The following is a 21914-nucleotide window of genomic DNA, read 5'->3' as shown; positions in this document are numbered from 1 at the left end:
AGGGCTGGTGCTTTATCCACTGCGCCACCTCGCTGCCCCCTGAAATAAGGGATTCTGAGGATATGCTTTAAAAATCCAATTTTACAATGAAAGACAAAAGAACAATTTCTTCCTGCTTGTCAAAAGATCAGATGCTGAAATGAAAATAAAGCTGAAATCTTTGTGATGATAACATAGGGAGCAACTTAGAGGAAGAGAGTCACTTGTGTGCACATGTTCTTAATAGCTTAAGGAGTGGGGGACCAATAGGTGTTAAAAACAATGGACATTTATTTAGTGGCTGGATGTTTGCCAAGCCCTTTACACACATGATTTCATTTTAGCCTCACCACCATCCTGTGAGGCAGGTACTTTAGGAATTCCCATTTTATAGATAAGGAAAATGAGGCTCACAGAGGTTAAAGACTTACTCAGGGTCACACACCTACTGTCACTGACATTAACTCTGGCATTTTATAGCTGATGTGGTGGCTTCAAGAAGCAGACGACTATCAACTTCAAAATGAATGACTGGAACATATTTGGGCAAGTTTTGGACTGCTGTTCTATGTTAAAACCAGGAAAAGCTGAGCCCTAGAAAATAATCATCATCTATTTTACATGATACTACCTATATGTGGCTATTTTGGTACAAATATAAGTGGTTGTGATGTAAGAAATTAGCTAGAAGGAGACATCAGAAATTGGATAATCTTCACCTTTTGCTAGAAACTCTTGGATCTAATGAGGAGCAAGTGTATGCTTTACTGTTTATGTTTTACATTATCTATCTGAGCCCCACATCTTTTAGGTGGCTTGATTGCCTATAGTCCTTGTTTTTCTTTTCCATGTATAACAAGAAATATTAACAAAGGAATGTCTACACTAGATGTCAACCAGAATAAAAGAAATTAATCTTGGAAACTATGTGATGCTAGTGTATCTCATGTCTTAATCTCCATTAGTTGGTTGGACTTCCCCATCAGTTTCAAATATTAAGGTATTTCTTCAAAGGATAAAAGCAATTTAGGGGAAAGTGCAGTAGCCAAAAGTAGTCTAAGGATTCAGAGAAGATAAGAGTTGACTTTTTTTTTTTAATATACCTTGGCATGTCCCAGCTCTTTAAGGGATTCTTTGAGAAAATAATTTCTGCCTGGCTAGGTTTTAGACAACTTTCCAGAGCAAACTTACCAATTATTCTTTCAGAGACACATTTTGGTCACTTTACCATTATCTTATTAAAGAAAGAAAAGAAGTATTCTTCTTAGATAAAGATGTAGGAATCAAGACAAATATTCAACTCAACATCTAAAATTTTCAGCCTCATTTTATAAGTGAGGTAGCCAACTTAGAAAGGATACAAAACTTCATCTCAACAGAGGGAAATTAATGTCATTTAAGGGGGATGACTGGCCAGGGCTTGCAAGGGTTTCTAACCCAGAGTCTATGGACCTCCTGGGGATCCATGGATAAATTTCAGAGGGGTCAGTGAACTTGAATGGGAAAAGAATTACATCTTTATTTTCAATTCTCAGTATAACTGGTTTCCTTTGTAATCCTAAGTATTTGATTTTATGTATTTAAAAACATTATTCTGAGAAGAGCTGAATGGGCTCCACTGGACTGATAAAGGGGTCCATGGTACAAAAGAGGTTAAGAATCCCTGAGTTACCAGAAGAAATATCTAAATTACTTAAAAAATGGGCCTAGAACAGAAGTCATGCTTTGCTATTGATTTTATAGAGGAACTAATGCCCCCTTTAAGGAATTACTAAAAAAGAATTCATGCCTGTTGCTTAATATATATATATTTTTTTTTTTGGTGAGGTAAATGGGGTTAAGTGATTTGCCCAGGGTCACACAGCTAGTAAGTATCAAGGGTCTGAGGCCAAATTTGAACTCAGGTCCTCCTGAATCCAGGGCCAGTGTGCCACCTAGCTACTCCTCCTGTTGTTTAATGTTACAAAGAAACTAAAAGACTGGATATTAGGCAGGAAACCATAAGTTTGGGAGATCTTTGTATTTAACTCAAAAGAAATTGGAAAAAGGATTAAGTATTTGGACTGGATGAATTTGGAGGTCCTTTCTATCTCTTAGATTCTGGGAATAGAGTATAATGGAGGAATTTTATGGTTCTGAGATTGACTTTTTTTTTTTTTTTGGCAGGGCAATGGGGGTTAAGTGACTTGCCCAGGGTCACACAGCTAGTAAGTGTCAAGTGTCTGAGGTCGGATTTGAACTCAGGTACTCCTGAATCCAGGGCCGGTGCTTTATCCACTGCGCCACCTAGCTGCCCCCTCAGGTTGACTTTTATAAAACAAGAGCAAGATAAGAAAGAAACTTTAAAAGAAACTGAATAAATTTAGAATACCAAACGGAAAGATCTCAGCACCGAAAGCCCCTCCACATCTGCTAGACTGAGTTCCATTAAACTGAGGGAGACAATAAATCCGTCAAAAATGTTCCAACCTTCTTGGAAATAATAGTAGGGATCCATGGCTATGAGCTTCAGAAACATTTCTGCTGTGAAAATTCCAGTGAAAACCTAGGGAAAAGAGGAAGAGAAAGGAAGAACAAGAGGGGAAAATAGAGACAATTAAAATAGAATGCTTTAATTATTTACCTTTGAACATAAACTTGACCAAGAAACACCAAGATGGCCCTTTCATTCGGTCTTACCTCTGCCAGGGCCTAAGAGTCACCTGAAACCCAATACGGTGAAGAAAAAGTTTTGCATTTTTCTCCTAAAGTCTTCCCTCCACCCAATTTTTCCACCTTTTTTTGGCAAAGCTAGTATTTCAAATAGAGATAAAGTTGGTCTTAAGACTTTACTTTGGTTCAAATACATCACATATTTCAATGGAGCAAAGCTTTTTAAACTGTGGGTCACAACCCCAAGTGGGGTTGTATGACTGAATGTGGGGGTTGCAAAAAATTTGGCAACAGCAAAAGGTTATATGTACTTATTTTATATACTTACATACCTGGGGTCACATAAAAATTTATTGGACTAAAAGGGGTCATGAGTGGAAAAAGTTTAAGAAGCCCTGCAACAGAGAATAATTTCCTTACTTTATGTCACCCTCTCAAATCTCTTGTTCACACCTCTTTATATTAATTCATAGAGAGATTCAGGCTTCTAACTACATGTTGTTGATAACACTAGGCCATTCGCCAAATCTCAAAGCATCTCATCAAGGAGAATAATGTGGGATAAGCTATGATTGAATGAATCATAACATGTTTAAGGTGACATTGCTTTAATAGAACAAGGAGACTAGAAGAAGGAAAGTCGAGAATATGGAATCAGGAGCCATGAGAGCTAGATCAGAATCCATTTTGATCCTCTCTGTAGTCTGATGGGTGAAATGTCCCCTGAGATGAAGCAGTTTCCTCTGCTCTGCCTTTTTTCTGCTGACTAAATAGCTTTCTGCTTGCTCAGCTGGTTTCCCAGGTATCATAATGTAGATCAGGAAGAGAGTCCAGATTCTAATCTCTAAAAATGGAGTATCCCACCAGGATAAAGGAATAAAGGGACATTCTGATTTGTCAGTCAGTCTGTTGTGAATCTGGTTGGTGGGAACTGCCTGGATTCACCCTTACCACTAGAGACACTTTTACCTTGGAATCTGGGCCTATGTGGGTGAACAGATCACAATGTAACTTGTTCTTCATGATCTTTAAGGATTATTTATCTCTGTCCTAATGAATGGCTCTAAACTAGGTTTTTTTTTTTTTTTTAAACCAGTTTTCTCAAAGACTATCATTAGGCTGGGTAAAAAAAATGGGAATGATACTTGAGAGGACAGACTTTTTTTTTGGAGTTATGAGACTGGAAGGTGTCACCCACTATTGAATTGTTTTGCATTTCCAAGTGAGAGGGAGAGCACTATTTGCTAGTCCGGTGCAGAGTGAAGAAAGAAGAGACAGAAGAACAATGTACATAACGATTACAGGAATGTTAAGGAAAACTAGCTTCGAATGTAGCTGAACTCGGATGAGACACGGTAACCAATGCCGTTCTTTGAAAATAGATGATGAACCATATTTCCTCTCTCTCTGGGGAAAGGAGAAAGGTGGGGAGTTCTGGGGGTGAACAGTATTGCAAATACTGTCTGACAGGGTTGCTGTATTCATTTTTTTTGCTCAGTTGCTTTGTTACAAGGAAGAGTTCTGTGGTGGGGTGACTATTATGTGAAACTTAGGGTATCAAAAAAACTTTAACAATTCCTTGGAGACCCGGGATCCCATGAATCTGTTTAAAATTGGGAAAAATAAAGGCTTGGGTGGATGCAGAAACAAAGGTCAGAAAGGCAGATACCCTCTTATTTAATCTCTGGCAAACAGAAATAGGGCTTTTCACAATTCTGTGCGATATCAAATGTCCTTAAGGCATTACGATTAAGTAAAATTTGGGAAGTATTGATTTAACAAGTAGTACATAGAACTGCTTTAAACAGAGTCCTATAATCTCTAACCTACAGCCTAATTGGTTTTCATTTGGCACATTAGGAGTTAAATCATGAGCAATCAGAATTCCCATGGGCTGCCAAAGCAATGAATCCTCATCATAGATAGGAAACCTCTAAATCATCCTTACTTTCCTCTCAGATGATGGGCTGGGGAAGCAAGTGAGGCAGCCACATGTGTCAGGTCCAATTAGCCCTTTCCAAACTCTTCTACAGAACTTTCAGTACTAGACCTGATGTCGAGAGGGATTCCTAGAGAACATTACAATACTAGTAATATTTTCTTCTAAAGCATTAAATACAAAATTTTATATAAAAATATTTATATAATGCAATTTTCTTCCAATCAAAAAAACAGGCCTAATTTCACCGACTGTGCCCCAAAATTCCTTCCCTTCTCTTGGTCTGAAAAGGCATTCCATGCTACCAGACATCCCCAAATAAGCATTAATGGATTAATTTCACATATTTCAAGCCCCCCAAATCTTCTATAGTCAAATTAACTTGGGGAACACTGGTTTAGAACAGTAGAATCCTTTAACAATGCTAGTTTTTAGTTTTTACACACCCAACAAACCATGTCAGGCCTTAACTGTATATGATATTTTAGGGGACATTATCCAACTTGAAGTATAACCACATTTATGCAATCAACTGTATTATAAGAGGATTTTAGCTTATTTTGATATTCTTATGATTGCCACTCCCCTAGGAATGACAGAAATCAGATGATTTATCTCCTTCGGTCAAATTTTTAGAATTAATTTGAATAGTGTCAACTCAATTTGTTCAATAATGGAGACAAGCAGAGGTAAAAAAAAAATCCAAACATGACTTCTGGTTGACTTTAGAATACACTGTGTAATTTTTTTCCCCTCTGCATATTTACCTTCCTAATTACAACTCAGGCTCAGACTAACATTACAATGAATGGATCAGATTCTGGTGGTTCATGAGCTAGAAAGCAGAAGGAAACCACTCTGGGGAAGTATTTGGCCTAGATAATCCCTAGTGAGTAGTCAAGAGTTGCCTGGAGAAAAAGAAGTCACGGCTCCATTTGGTGCACAGAAGCACCCTGGTCTGGGGGTATCTGTTACTAAACCTTACAAGAAAAATTATTTTGCAGGGGTACATTTAGAAGAGACACAGAGGAATCTGTTTTAGAAACGGGATGAAAATCTAAGAACTCTTGGCTCTGGTTCCTGACACCAACCCTGCGCCTCAGGCCTCCCATTCTACCATCATGGCCTGGTCTGCAAACCAGTAACTAAGTGACATTTCTCAAGTTCTCCAGAAAGAGAAAGGAGTCAAGAGATTTCCAGATCTCCTAGAAGTGGCTGCTACTACATCGGTCTCCCAATTAACGGATCATGCTCTTTTCTACCCAACCTAAGTCCTTCAGCCCTGGTGACCAGCAGACACCAGAAAACAAAAAAGCAAACAGACCACATTTAAATGATAAAATCAGGAGACAGTGCTCTGCCTTACCAGATTTCCTACAGCCAAGACGTGTTCAAAGTGTGGCGTCATAGGATGATGCTCCATCGCCATAAACAAGGTGTTCAGGACAATGCAGATGGTAATGGCCAAATCCACAAAAGGGTCCATAACAATCATGTTCACAATCTCCTTCAGCTTGATCCAGTACGGGTGGCATTCCCAGATGAGGAAAGTGTTGGCAAATTTGTACCAGCATGGAGGGCACTTTCTCTGAGACTCTTCTAACTCTGCAGCAGGGCAAGAACAAAGGGAAACTCTCAATCTAGCAGTGAAGAAAAAGAAAGCACACTTTCTTTCTTTCTTTTGTTTTGTTTTGTGTTTTTTTTTGCAGGGCAATGAGGGTTAAGTGACTTGCCCAGGGTCACACAGCTAGTAAGTGTCAAGTGTCTGAGGCCAAATCTGAACTCAGGTCCTCCTGAATCCAGGGCCAGTGTTTTATCCACTGTGCCATCTAGCTGCCCCCTAGAATATCCTTTTTAAAAAATAAATTTTAAGACACCAATAAAAAAAAGAAAGATACCTTCCATCTTCTCTGTATGTTCATATACTCTTTACCATTAGAATATAAGTTCTTTGAGAGAAGTAATGTTTTTACTTTTTCTTTGTATCCTCAGTACTTAACATAATTCCTGGCATATATATATGTATATATATATATATATGTACATAATAAATGCTTGATGATTGAACTTTCATATAGTTGTTAACATTTTACAATTTATTTGGAGAATTATTCATATTATTTGAAGAATGGCTTTTGATTTAATATATGCGTGTTAGTTCCTTATATATGTTAGATATTAGACCTCACTCACTTCCCTTCTCATCCTACTTGTATCAATTATATTTGTGCTACAGCTTTTCAATTTCATATAATCAAAATTATCTATTTTGGTATTTCCTTTAGTCCTTGCATGGTTAAGAAGTCCTTCCTCTGCGTATCCTCTTCCTCCTACCCCTCCCTACCATAGCTTTGAAAGATTCCCAGTCAGGTTCTCTTCTAATATTGTAATGGTATGACCTTTGATATTCAGGTTGGTATATATTTTGGGCTTATTCTGGTATGTGGAGTAAACTGCTGGTCTAAACCTAATTTCTGCCAGTTTTTCAATTTTCTTAGTACTTCTTGTTCAGTGGGGAGTTCTTTTACAAATAATTGTTTTCATGTTTCCTGTGATGGCATAAAATGGAATGGAATAGTATTGTGCTGGATTCTTATCAGCATAATGACCAATCAGAATTCTAGAGGACTAATGAGGAAACAGGCTACCTACTTCTTAAGAGAGATGTGAAGGACTCAGAATAGAGAATGAGATAAAGATTTTTTTGGATATAGCCATTTGAAAACTTTTTTTTCCCTTGACTACACATATTTCTTTCTTTCTTTTTTTGGTGAGGCAATTGGGATTAAGTGACTTGCCCCGGGTCACACAGCTAGTGTCAAGTGTCTGAAGCCAGATTTGAACTCAGGTCCTCCTGACTCCAGGGCCGGTGCTCTATCCACTGTGCCACCTAGCTGCCCCCGACTACACATATTTCTAATGGGTGTTGTCTTTCATATATTCTCAAATGGGGGTGGGGTGGGGAGCAGAATTGGGGTAGGAGGGGGAGAAGGTGGATCTTGACTGAATAAAACAAATAGCAAAAAATAAACAAAAAACCCCTAAAGTGTTAATGGATTAATGTGAATTTGAAAAGAAGTTTCTAATTAGGTATCATAGGGCTATCCTTGGTCCATTCCTAAAAGGCATTTTACAAACAGTTTAGATAAAGATAAAGCAGAAATGTTTGTTAAATTTGTGGATAACACAAAACTGGGAGGATTTAATTCACAGGATCACAAATTTATAGTGGGAAGGGTCTTTTGAGATCCTAATGTGCAGCTGATGAAACTGAGGCTCAGAAAAGTTATGTAATTTGTCTAATTAGGTGACAGACTAAGGATTCAAAATTATATCAATGGTGGAAAAGGTTCTCCACACCCAGAAAAAAGAACTGTGGATTCTGAATGCAGATTAACCATACTGTTTATACTTTTTTTTGTTTTTTGAGGTTTTTCCCTTTTGTTCTAATTCTTCTTTCACAACATGACTAATGCAGAAATATGTTTAATGTGATTGTATATATATAACCTGTATCAGATTGCTTTCTGTCTTTGGGAAGGGGGAAGGAAAGGAGAAAAATTTGGAACTAAAAATCTTATGAAAACAAATGCTGAAAACACTATCTTCACATGTAACTAGAAAATAACAAAATACTTTTATGATTAAAACAAAACAAAAATACACATCAATGGACTAGAACAACAAGCCCAAACTAAAAATTTAAGATGAAATTTAAGAGATAAATTCATTCCATTAAAAATTATTATGTAAGTAAAGAATATGGAAAAGATATGAATCTGACAACAGTTTAGGTGAAAAAGACCTGGAAATTTTGGTTGATCGCAAGCTCAATGAGATATGGTTGCTAAAAAACAAAACAAAACCCAACCACCTCAAGACAAATGTAACCATGGATGCATTTGACAGAATGATGTTTCCATTAAGAAAAAATAATCTTAATGTATTCTGTGCTCTATGTTATACTAGAATTATGCCTGGTCTGGAATCACAGCTTAAGAGGGAGATTGACAAATTATAAGGTGTCCAAAGTGGGGTGACCAGGGAGGCCACACAGTTTTGGTAGAAGAGCTCTGTATAGAGGGACGAACTTGGAAGCAAGAAAACCTGAGGTTGAATCCTACCTTAGACCCTTACTAGCTAGGTGACCCTGGGCAAATCACTTAACCTCTCTCAGTCTCGGTTTCCCCATCTATAAAATGGAAATGATAATAAAAGCACCTGATTCACAGGGTGGTTGTGAGCATCAAATGAAACAGTATATGTAAAGAGCTTTGCAAACCTTAAAACACCATGTAAACATTAGTTATTGAATCCTATTTATTATCTGTGACCATGGTCAACTCCCTTTTTGGACTCATGGATAAGTTTCCTTTCCTGTTGAATGAGGGGATTGGATTGGTTTTATATTCTATGATCCTAAATCTGGAGGCCACGTCATATACGGAATGGCAGAAGAAACTGAGGACATTTAGCCTGGAGAAGAAAAGGTGTGGGCAGGGAAGGACATGATGGCTGTCTTGAAATCTCAGGAGAGTTGTCACATATAAAGGGAACAGACATTCCATGTGACTTCTGTGGGAAGAATTAGCACTACGTGTAGGAGTTACTATGATGCAGATTTTACCTCCATATAAGGAAGAACATTTTAACAGAATTATCCAATGACTGAACAAGCTGCTTTGAAGAGCAGCAAGCTTCCTATGAACAGAATTGTGAGGCAGAGAGAGGCTGGATAACTCTGTGTCAGGGATATTTTGAAGGGGGTCCTGTAATTGGGAGAAGTTGTATAGAAGGAGCTTTAAGGTGCCTTTCCTACAAATCTCTTTTATCCCTGACAAAATTCTATAGAAACAGGGAACCTCATTAGATGTGTGAAGTAATGGGATGAATTTTGATGTGAGAGCACTATGAAAACTGTAAAAATGCCAAACCACTGTCAGGCATTGTTAACAATTCTTCATCTTCTTCTTAGACCTTCCCCTCGAGCGAGCCAAAGAATACATGACCTAATCATCAGCCAGGATCCTCTAAGTTTTGAAAGCTGGACTGTCCTTGGAACAAGATGTTGTGTCTTCTCCCCAATGCAGATGAGAGAATTTGATGTTTGGGGGAAAGAGTTCTCTATTGTTTTACCTTTCTTCATTCTGACCATGAGGTACCCATGGCAATAGCTTTATTTTAGGTGAAGTGGTTTGGACTGGGATTTCTGATTGGCTGCTAGTTGCTAGGAAAATGGTTGCCTTGGTTCGACAGATTTTAGGGCCACAGTGAGTGCCATGTGGGAGTTTGCGTGGGGAAGGAAGTCTGTTAAAAAAAAAAAAAAACAACATACAAAAAACTTTGCTTTGGCTTCCTTTCCTTAGAACTCACCCCTTCCCAAGGTAAATATAGTTTTCTTCCCAAAAAAGAAAGGGAAAAAAAGGTTCTCATTTCCATAAATTCTTATAGTACATATTTGGAAATCTGGGTCCATTCCTTTTTTTTTTTTTTAAATCTTTAAATGTCTGCTTTTTGTTGGCATGTGGAGACTGGGGACTGAAGTGGTGACTTCTCGTTTCAGAGTCACAACAGTGCACAGTGAGTTTGAATCTGGCTCTTTGCCAGCTAGAAGATGGAAGTGGGTGTTCCCATTTCCTAAAGAAATGTAGAGGGGATTCCAGAGGGTATTCTCTAGCTCCCTTGTCCATGTTCATTGGGAATGGAGATTTTGCAGCCTAAGATAATTTTCCCTGCTTCTGTCACAATAGGAGCATTTGGATTCTGTGAGTTGGGAGAGAATCCAAAGGGATCGGGAGGTTTATTAAATGACTCACAACCTTGCAAACAGTCGCTCGCCCCCATATGCTTGGGATGGCTAAGAATTTCGCTTGGAGGGAATGGGCAAGCAGATGTATAAGTGAGATGATTCTCTCACTTTGCCTTGGATATTTTCAGAGGAGGACGAAGCTTCTAAAACTATTGGAAAGGAGAGCCTTGTGGCTTCAGTCATGGCTGCCTAATTCATTCAGGGTCACAGCTTGGGAAGGTCCCAGTCAGACAGGTGACAACATCAGCTACAGCAAGATACCTATGGATACTCTAATAAAAGATCAGCAATAAGAAATACTTCTGCCTCCTACTCCCCATTCTCCTTTTCACTAATTTCTTCTTTTTTGCTATACTGTTTCTCCTTCAAGATGCTTATATTTCAGGATAAGGGCATACAGATAATACAGAGCAATTTTAAGAGGGAGAGGGTATTAACAATCATGGAAGTGGGTGTGTGTAAAAGGTCAGGTCAGAGAAGGCTTCATGGAAGTGAGGATTCTTAGAGGCAGAGAAGAGGAGGGAGCATGTTCTGGATATGTGCAAATATAAAAAGGTGGGAGATGGAATGCAAAATTTGGGGAATAGCTAGTACTACAGTTTGGCTGGAAGGTAGAATGTATAAGAAGGAGAGTAATGAGAGAAAAGGAGAAAGTGAGACTGAAGCCAGACTGTGAGGCCCTGAAATGCCAAACAGATGAGTTTGCATTTTAACCTAGAGGCAAGTAGTAAACTACTGAAAGTTTTTGAAAAGAAGAGTTAACCAAGTGAGACCTATTCCATAGAAAAATTATTTAGACTGTGTGTGGGATAGATATGTTAATGAGGGAAAACACTAAAAGGAGGGAGACCAATCAGGAGGCTTTTTTTCCAAGCAAGACACAAGGAAGACCTGAATTAGGGAGGGGGTCCTGTGAGTAGACAAAAGATGATGGCTAGTATGAAGACAGCCAGTCAACAAATATTTGCCAGGTGCCAAGAAAAGGCAAAAACCAGTCCCCATTCTCGACATGGGGAGGCAACACCCAGACAACTATATAGGAAAAAGACGTATGCAGGATAACTTGGAGATGCTGGGAAAAGCTGCTTCGTGCAGAAGGTGGGACTTCAGTTGACAAGCTGAAGTGGGGCCAGGACAAGGAACTGAGAAAGGAGAGAGTTACAGGCATGGGAGACAGTCAGTGAAAATGAATGGAGTCAGGAGATAGATTGTTTGAGAGGAAGTCGCTTGTCAGCAGAGTGTGGGGTACATGGGCAGGACTGATTGAGGCAGAAAGTGGAGAGGGTAAGTAAGTGGAAAACAGTGTTCACCTGGGCAGGCTCTGGGCTCCTGGATCCTAGGGACCTGGAGGTGAACGCCTTTGAATGCCCTAGGCTCCCTGAAGCTCCAGATCTCTGGCAGATTGAGGAGGCCCCTCTGGCATAGGCCCTCTACACCTCATCAATTCATTTTTTGAACCTAAGTGTGGATCTTTACATTGATCTCTCTTTAATTTTGTCATGTTAGATTTAGTCCATCATTCTAGCTTACTGGAATGGTCTTTAAGCAGGCTAGCTATGTCTTTACCCAAATCACTGATAAAAATCTATAAAAAATAGAAAGAAAGAAAAGAAAAAACATGGCTAAAGAAGGAGCCTTGCAGCATATACTCGTCTACTGAAGACTGACAACATTATAAGGGTAAATCCCTCGGCCCTGCTTTGTGCACCAGGTAGTGTCACATAGGAACCACCCCAGTACATGGTATTCTAGCACTGACAGCAATTTCACTGTAGGTCCAGGTCTAGCAACAAGTGACTGCTACTAGTTTCATCTTCCCTGGTTCCACAACAAATATATTTATGGGGTTTTTTGTGGGGGGGAAGGGGTTCAACAGAAACAGTTTTAGATGCAATTAAATTTCCCAAGTACATTTTTTTGGAGAAGCAGGGCAATGAGGGTTAAGTGACTTGCCCAGGGTCACACAGCTAGTTAAGTGTCAAGTGTCTGAGGCCATATTTGAACTCAGGTCCTCCTGAATCCAGGGCAGGTGCCCTATCCACTTTGCCGCCTAGCTGCCCCACCCAAGTACATTCTTAAGGGAAAATGCTAATGGCCACAAGCAGTCCAAAGAAAAGGAGTGTGGGAAGGATGCTTGAGAGAGGGATGCCATCGTTCTACCTTACATCAGTTCTTTGGTCTGCATCTTTTTGTTCCTCCAGATTCTCAGTTCTCCCTTATAACTTATTTATAAGAAAGATGGTTGCAAAGGAGAAAGAGAACTGGGCCTGAAGTCAGAAGTGGGTTCAAAGTCTGCCTCTGACACTGACTAGCAAGCAGTGTGACAAGGGGTAAGTCACTGCTTCCATGGGCCTCAGGTTTCCTCATCTGTAAAATGAAAGTGATGATATCAGCAGGGCTGTTGTAGTGGGGAACTCGCTTTGTAAAGCTCAAGGTACAAGGGAAATGTGAGATCAGTTAGGACAGGTGTGAAGTGCTAGGTAAATGGAGATTATGATGAGGTCCTCATTTGTTTTCCTCGCCATGTTTTCTGTAGTTCCTGCCCTCTATTTCAATGGTTATGGATGTCTCAAATCAGGGAGGGTTCGGTCACTGCTGGATCCACTGTATGTACATGCTCAGGAAGAGAACTCAGGTTGGTCTCACAAATATGTAATCCTAATTCTCAAACTCTAAGACTTATACTATGAGGGGGAATGCACACACAAGCACATCCCCCCCCACCCCCTGTACACGCACGCACGCACGCGCGCGCACACACACACACACACACACACCTCCACACACCTCCACATCTCCCCCCTCATGTATACTCACCCACATGCATGCATACCCCCTGCACACACTCATACCACATATACCCATACACATGCGTGTGCAAACACAAACCCTTACAGTACATATACTCACATGCATGTGCACATACACAATAATACATGCATATGCACATGTGCTCACATACATACACCTCTCATGTGCTTACTAAAGCTGCCTGTATTTCAATCCCAAAGTACTTACCTTCTACCAGCGTATTTGTAACAACGCTCATGACACTGTTGACTCTGTCCTTCCGGCCATATGAGGCGTTCAGCTGGTTCATAGAGACTAGGAGGGATCCAGGGCCTTTCTTCTTAATTTCTACCTCGGTTGTTGCCTGCAAAATCAGCAAGTCAGGTGAGTGGGGCCTTTTACACTGGGGGCAGGTCTTACTGGGTGAATACTCCAGAGTGTTGGCATGGGTTTAGCCTTCCGCTCCATCTCCTAATCTGTCTTGAGAATGCTGTATGCTATCTGAGCTAACTCTATTGACAACGGGTATTCAGAAGTCTTTAGACCAAGAAGACTAAGCTGGTTAGGTGTCCCCTGGGGAATTTGTTTCATCCTTGATGAAGCTGGGAATCTAGTTAGGTCTAGGCCTTCCTTGGGCTGCCCAGAAACCACTGTATAGTGAACAAAACTGCTGGGGAAACAAAATGGTAAACCAACGTGGTTTCTTTGAGAGCCATCAAACCAGACTTTGCACCAGTTGAAATAAGCTATGGGCTAATTCCAACAGAATGGATCCCATGGGCTTTATATTACCCAATCTCAAGGCATTTGGTTAGAAATGAATTAGCCTTGGATGTATATATAATATGTTGAATTCTTTTTGTTTATTTGCTTGTTTGTTTGTTTTTGCGGGGCAATGACAGTTAAGTGACTTGCCCAGGGTCACACAGCTAGTAAGTGTCAAATGTCTGAGGCCAAATTTGAACTCAAGTCCTCTTGACTCCAGGGCCAGTGCTCTATCCACTGCACCATCTAGCTGCCTCCTGAATTCTTATATCATATAAATTTTTCTTCGCTTCCATCTCAGCCCTTGATCTTACCAACATCATTAGTTTCATTTCATCATGTATGGAAAAACTACAACTGCTGGCAAATTCTTGGTCAACAATTGCCCTATCATAGCAATGGTTTGTTATAAATATTACAATCAAGTCAGTCTATCCAAGATATATACTTTAATTTGGAATGTAAGGAAGTATGGACAAAATAAACACATTTAAAAAACAGTTACTTAGTTTTTAACAAAGGCAACAACACTTAGCTTACTCCCCCCCCCCCCCCGTGGTTAGGAGAAGAAAAGAGAAGGTTCTAGAAGCTGCTGCCAAATCCAAACCATGTTACTGAAAGCTGCTCAAAGATCATATACCAACAACACTAAAAATTCTAAGAAAGCCATCATCAATCCATTGTCTAGTACAGATGTTCCACACCCATCACACGGGCAGTATTAGTGTGGTAATACACTAAATTTGCACCTCAGCTTTCCTTGTTAGTGCTCTTTCCACACCCCTGACCTTTTTGTATCCAAACTAACTTCCTTGGGTGGCTCAAAATTTAGCCAATACATCTTTTGCTCTCGTAGCTCATGTCCAGTATAGTTCAAGAATTTTTTTTTTTTTTTAAGTGAGGCAATTGGGGTTAAGTGACTTGCCCAGGGTCACACAGCTAGTAAGTGTTAAATGTCTGAGGTCGGATTTGAACTCAGGTACTCCTGACTCCAAGGCCATCTTGCGGCCCCAAATTATTTTTACTTTTATTTTTGTGGGGCAATGAGGGTTAAGTGACTTGCCCAGGGTCACACAGCTAGTAAGTAAGTGTCAAGTGTCTGAGGCTGGATTTGAATTCAGTTCTTCCTGAATCCAGGGCTGGTGCATTATCCACTGTGCCACCTAGTTGCTCCCAGTTCAAGAATTTTTAACAAGTACCATCCAAAGTACCAAGAAAGGAAATGTTCACAAAGCGGTGGAGGGGCATATTTCTGAGGAGAGTACAACTGGCTCTTCCTGTGTAGAAAGGAAATAAAGGCTAGGTCACAGCAAAAATATTTTCATTCTGTCATCTTCATTAGACTTACTGTTTCAAGGTCAATAGGAAGATATTTTCTAGCTGAAGTTAGGTTTGTCACTTATTATCTGGTTGACTTTGGGCAAATTACTTCATTTCCCTGAGGTTCAATTTCTATGTGTATAAAAATGTACTAGAGAACCTCAGGTCTTTTCTAGCTTTAAACATATAATCTAATAAACGAAAATTATTGCCTCTGGAACTCTGGCTATATTCAAGTTCAAATATTTGTACACTTATGTTTAATATACATATTCATAAGGTGTCAAAGGTAACCACAAAGTGAGTTTCCCTGAATAAATCCTCCCTTGCTATTCCTAGCACCTGTACTAAAGCCTAAAATTTCCAGTACCATAGAAATCAGGATAACCTGATGACTAGCCCCCTCTCCTTCCTTCCCTTTCTTTTTCTGCAATAGTCATTTTGAAATGGCCAGACAAAGCACTGTACGGTAAACTCTGATTACCAGACAATTACCTAGAAACCTCTATAATACCAACAGTAGTTCATGTCCACAATGATAAGCCTGGAGTACCAGAAGATCTATACTGGTCAGCTTGGGAGTACTGACCGGCTCCATTTTTGTCCCTCCCTTTCCCCGAGGGGCTCACCAAAACGATGCTGAACTTAGTGCTGATCTTGGCAGAACCTACTGCAGCTCAGAATGCCCTAGCTTCAGGGATCACTCTCCCTGTTGACTGGGAGGTACATAGGTGTGTGCCACCACACCCAGCAATGGTATCCCTTCTAAGTTAAACTAAAGGAGTTTTACAGAATGAATATGTGAAGTCACCTGCTACAGTCCCACAATCTGTTCCCTGATCACAGTCATCATATTTGCTTCCAAAAGAAAAAGAACTAAAATTTTTTAGAAAACGAATGTTAAAAATTGTCTGTACATGTAATTGGAAAAAAATTCTATTAAAAAAGAGAAAGCAAGTAAGATCACTGGGAACTCAAATTCTTCTGTGATTTTACTAAAGGACTTTCAAGAAGAGAAATAACTTATTCCCATTTCTTTCAACACCAAATGTTAAGTTTTCCTGAAATGTAAAAAGCCATTAGACCTCTGATGTCTTAGGTTGTCCTATTTCCTGAATGATGAGAAGAGGGGCTGGACTTGTGACTTCATTACTACAGGGAGCTCCTGGATGAGGGAACTCCCACTACTGAGGCAGGTTGGCATTTTCTTTGATACTTACAGTTTTAGAGAGTTTCCTAGAACATTGAAAACTTAAGGGACTTGCCGAGGGTCACACAACCAGCTTGTATCAGAAGAAAAACTTTAACTCAGGTCTTCCTGTGTCAGCTCTCTATTTGCTGTGCCATCTGGCTTCTCTCTCTATTTCCTAAGATATTCTGCAGATGGCAAACATTTGTGTTCTCCCCAAATTTTAGTAGATCATTCTGGGGAAACTCAGCTTATTATTTTTTTTAAATAAGTTTATATTTCAAACTGAAACATGTGAACAGAAATCTACCATCCCATGGCTTTTTTCTCCCTTGAGAGCTGAAATGTATATAATAGCACTTCAGACATGGCAGCAGAAGTCAATCAATGAACCACATATACAGATCTTTCACAAGTATTGTCCCTAATAATCTCATTCTTTACTCCAGAGGTCTAGATCTTGGGTTTCTCTCTTTTCTCTATTTATTCTCTCACTTGCCCTTTCCTTGCTAACACCAACTCTTCTCATGTACCCTTGATTCCTTCCCTTCTTTTCTTCCCCAGGGGATGGTTCCTAGTATTAATACATCTACCGGGGCAGCTAGGTGGCACAGTGGATAAAGCACCAGCCCTGGATTCAGGAGGACCCGAGTTCAAATCTGGCCTCTGACACTTGACACTAGCTGTGTGACCTTGGGCAAGTCACTTAACGCTCACTGCCATGCCAAAAAAAAATACATCTACCACCCTTTGTATCTCTCTTCCCTATCTTCTTCTTCTTCTTCTTCTTCTTCTTCTTCTTCTTCTTCTTCTTCTTCTTCTTCTTCTTCTTCTTCTTCTTCTTCTTCTTCTTCTTTTTTTTTTTTGCCAGGCAATGAGGGTTAAGTGAATTGCTCACGGTCATATAGCTAGTGTCAAGTGTTTTGAGGCTGGATTTGAACTCAGGTCCTCCTGAATCCAGGGCCGGTGCCTTATCCCCTGTGCCACCTCCTCCCTCCCTAACCCCTCCTCCCTATCTCCTTTTTTTTTTTTTTTTGCTGAGCAATGGGGGTTAAGTGACTTGCCCAGGGTCACACAGCTAGTAAGTGTCAAGTATCTGAGGCCAGAGTTGAACTCAGGTCCTCCTGAATCCAGGGCTGGTGCTTTATCCACTGCACACCTAGCTGCCCCTCCTCCCTATCTTCTTGAAAAAAAGCTGCCTTCTCTCATTGCCTCTATTCCCACTCAATCATTCTCTTCTAAACTCTCTGAAATCTGGCTTCTAATTTCATCACTCAACTGAAACCATTCTTTCCAAAGTTACCAGCATTCTCTGACTGCCAGTTCTAAGGGTCTCTTCACAAGCCTCATCCTTCAGCACCCCTCTGAAGCATTTTACACTGCAGTATGTCCTCTTCTCCTGGATACCTTCTCCAGTTTTCACAAAACCACTTTCTCCTGGTTCTCATACTAGCTATCTGACTGCCCCTTCTCGGTTTCCTTTGCTGGATCCCCATCTAAGTCATGCCCACTAACTTTGGTATCCTCCAAAGCTGGGTCCTGGGCCTCTCCTCTCTTTTCTCTATTCACTCTCTCACTTGCTGACCTCATCAGCTCCCATGGATTCAATGATTGCTATGAAGATAACTGCCAGATCTATATGTCCAGTCCCAGTCTTCCTTCTGAGCACCAGTCATGTGTCACCAACTGCCTACTAGAACGTTCAAACTCAACATGTCTAAAGGAACTCATTTTTACCCCCAAACCCACCCTCCTTCTAAATTCTTCTATTTCTTTCTAGAGTTACCACTATCATTCTCATGATCCAAACTTACAACCTCAGTGTGTCTTTATTTATTTATTCATTTATCTATCTATCTATCTATTCATTCATTCATTCATTTATTTATTGGTAGGGCAATGAGGGTTTAGTGACTTGCCCAGGGTCACAGAGCTAATAAGTGTCAAGTGTCTGAGGTCTGATTTGAATTCAGGATCTCCTGAATCCAGGGCCAGTGCTTTATCCACTGAGCCACCTAGCTGCCCCCTAGTGTGTCATTCTTGGTGCTTCATTCTCTCTCTCTCTCTCTCTCTTTTTTTTTTTTGTGAGGCATTTGGGGTTAAGTGACTTGCTCAGGGTCACACAGCTAATAAGTGTCAAGTGTCTGAGGCTGGATTTGAACACAGTCCTCCTGAGTCCAGGGCCGGTGCTTTATCCACTGTACCACCTAGCTGCCCCACTTCATTCTCTCTTTTTTTGTTTTTTAAAATTTTTTTGTTTTTTGGGTTCTTTTGGTAAGGCAATTGGGGTTAAGTGACTTGTCCAGGGTCACATAGCCAGTAAGTGTTAAGTGTCTGAGGCCGGATTTGAACTCAGGTACTCCTGACTCCAGAGCTGGTGCTCTATCCACTGAGCCACCTAGCTGCCCCCTGCTTCATTCTCTCTTACTCCACAATGCCAAGCAATTGCGAACTCATGTTGTTTCTATATCCACAATGTCTCTAGCGTCTCTCCCCTCCTTTCTACTTGCATAGGCACCATGCTAGTTCAGGCCCTCATTGCCTCTTGTCTGGACTGCTACAAGAGTCTTGTAGTTGGTAGTCCTATCTCAAGTCTCTCCTTATTCCAAACCATCCTTCACATAGCCACCAAAATGATTTTCCTAAAGTCATCCTCCTATTTAATAAATTCTGGGGGTTCCCTATTACTTTTAGGTTCCCCCCTGGAACTCTGTGATCCCAGCATGTTGTTCCACACATGATACTACACTTCTCATTTCCATATCTCTGCATGTGAGGCACCTCTGCCTGGATGGCTCTTCCTCTTCACTCCTGTCTCTCAGAAACACTAGTTTCCTTCAAAACTCAGCTCAAGCATGAGCTTCTAACAGACCTTTCCTGATTTTCTATACTTATTAGTTCTCCTCTCTCCTCAAGGTCCCTTTTTATCTCTTTTCAACATATTCTGTATATAACAGTATAAGCCTACTTTGTCTCCTCTGTTAGAATATAAGCTCCTTGAGGGCAGGGACTGTTTCACTTTTGTATTTATATTTTATGCACTGAGGGACAGCACCTGGCAGAAGAAGGTATTTAATAAATGCTTATTCACTGATTAATGCAACATACATACACACATATATACATACATTTTACCACCATAACTATAGTCACCCAGACTACAGTTCCATAAGGAGCTTATGACTTCTAAGGTGAAGATAAGACTCATAAATGGGGCAGTTGAGCCAGGAAACTCAGAAATATAAGGAGTAAAGCCCTCATGGTTTCACATTATGGGCAACTTGAAAAGTGTGATTTAGTCAGTCACACAAAATAAGACAAAAAAAGAGGGAGCCTCTTAAGTGGCAGGCCAGGTACAACAGGGATTAACTGGGACAGGGCTAAAGAATAAATCATCTCATACTCTAAGTGATCATAGTTCTCTTTGTTATGCCTAGGAATCAATGGATCTAATTTTTCTGTAAAGGGGAAAAAATACCAACAGAACCACCAATTATGTCTTCCCTCCTCCTAGGGCAGCCAATGGGATCCGAGTCACTTGTCTGATACCAGGAAATAGACAGGAGACCATAAAAGGCCTATTAAACCTTCTGCAGAAGTTGTGAAGAGGGAACTGAAACAATCTTATACTTTATACATTGCACAGCTCACCCAACTATCAATCCTGATCTCTGAATCTATCATGCAATTCAGGTAAAGACAAGGACCAGTAAGTAACTGACCCTCTGGAGAGACATGGCACTGATTACAGGCCCACCCATGACCTCAGGGCAGTGTTTGGGCTTTTTTTAGGGCAATGAGGGTTAAGTGACTTGCCCAGGGTCCCACAGCTAGTAAGTGTCAAGTGTCTGAGGCCAGATTTGAACTCAGGTCCTCCTGAATCCAGGGCCAGTGCTTTATCCACTGCCCCACTTAGCTGCCCCAGGGCAGTGTTTTTAAATGAATCTTCCTTCCACCCAAAAGACACCAAGTAAACACTGGACTCTAGGTTATTCAGGGATTGGTTACCCAATTTACATATCCTACAGGTCCTTTGCTTCCCTTCTCCAACTGTCTACATTTTGGGCATCACCCAGTTAATTAGCAACTCACTGCAGAAAAGACAAGGGAGCTGACAGGATTCTATTCAAAGAAGTGCATCCTTAATACTTCTCATTAGAGGTTTGGTGAAACTATCAGAATAAAGTTTTAAATTTTTCCATGGATTTTAATCATCTATATTCCTTTAACTTCCATAACCTCAGATAACAGGGAATTAATTATGTAAATGGATTTTTAAAAAGTGCTTTAAAAAAGATAAATTGTTTTAATCATTTTAATAAACAAAATGCTTCTAAGAAGCTAGAAAGGGGAGCTATTCTGTCTGGATAATTACTGTTTCTACAAAAAGGCCATCAGCAGGTCACCAAAATTAAATAGGCCTGGGCTCCTTTTATGCACTTCAGGTCTAAAAAGCTCCAAGAAACAGATCTTTGTCCAAGTGATTCCATGAAAAAGGGAGTCTTTACTGCCTAAGACACAAAGGTAAGAGAGATGACATCAAGAAGAGATTTGACCACATCTCTGTTGTAATGATTGGAATAATGCCACCTACTGGAGACTTGCTGTGGGAAAGCTCCACCATGAGGAAAATGCCTCAGAGACATTGTGGCTTTTCCTTGGCGTCAGGAAATGACGTTTGCTCATGGGTGCTGTCTATCAAGGCTACCAGCCAATCAACTTGAGGAGCCTCCTATTTTTCTGGGAGGAGATAGGAAGGAGGAAAGGGAGCCTGCGCAGAGAGCTCTGGGGCTTTTTGGGTTCCTGACTTGATGGTGGTAGCGGCAGAGGACTTCTCAGGAAATTTGAGGAAAGATAGGAATGCCAGGGTGTTGGAATTCTGTTCTCAATCTTTTTCTTTCTATTTTCCAATAAACCCTTAAAGACCTAAACTCGTTTTATCAGTGATTTTAGTCAGTTTCCCCCAAAACTGGGGGAACAGATTAGAATCCACATTTAGAATCTTAAATTACACACTGTCAGGTTCTTTATATGTCAGTTCAGAATAGAGACTATTCCTAGTTAGCCTAAGAGTCAAGGCTGAAAGTTTGCTTACAGCTAATAGCCATTTATCTGTGTATCATTCATTCATCTATCTATCTATCTATCTATCTATCTATCTATCTATCTTGCAGGACAATGAGGGTTAAGTGACTTGCCTGGGGTCACACAGCTAATACGTGTCAAGTGTCTGAGGCCAGATTTGGCCTCCTGAATCTAAGGCCGGTGCTTTATCCGCTGCACCACTTAGCTGCCTCTCTGCGTATTATTTAACTATATAGTTTACTCACAGCAACATTTTAATCCTAGAAGCTTCTCACCCTCCATCTAGTATGCCTGGCTACCTCCAGATGGCATTAGCTTTCTCTCATTAGCTCTCTCTCTCAGTCTCTCCCCAACAATAGCCGAGTCCTAGAAGAATCGAAACAGTT

General features: G+C 40.4%; 1 protein-coding gene across 5 annotated transcripts in view; it reads right to left on the bottom strand.

Moving 5' to 3' along the window:
- SCN8A (sodium voltage-gated channel alpha subunit 8) overlaps nucleotides 1–21914 on the bottom strand; it is a 199973-nt gene that overhangs the window by 41758 nt on the left and 136301 nt on the right. For all 5 annotated transcript variants that reach the window (XM_043968390.1, XM_043968392.1, XM_043968391.1 and 2 more), the window contains 3 exons: nucleotides 13398–13533; nucleotides 5937–6175; nucleotides 2351–2524 (listed from right to left, as the gene is read on the bottom strand). In XM_043968390.1, the coding sequence (XP_043824325.1) occupies nucleotides 2351–2524; nucleotides 5937–6175; nucleotides 13398–13533 (549 nt within the window). The remainder of the gene's footprint in view (nucleotides 1–2350; nucleotides 2525–5936; nucleotides 6176–13397; nucleotides 13534–21914) is intronic.

The sequence above is a fragment of the Dromiciops gliroides genome, chromosome 5 (assembly GCF_019393635.1).
Source record: "Dromiciops gliroides isolate mDroGli1 chromosome 5, mDroGli1.pri, whole genome shotgun sequence".
Taxonomy (NCBI): Eukaryota; Metazoa; Chordata; class Mammalia; order Microbiotheria; family Microbiotheriidae; genus Dromiciops; species Dromiciops gliroides.
Note: the sequence above shows the minus strand (reverse complement) of the source record. Positions and strands in the feature narration are given on the sequence as shown.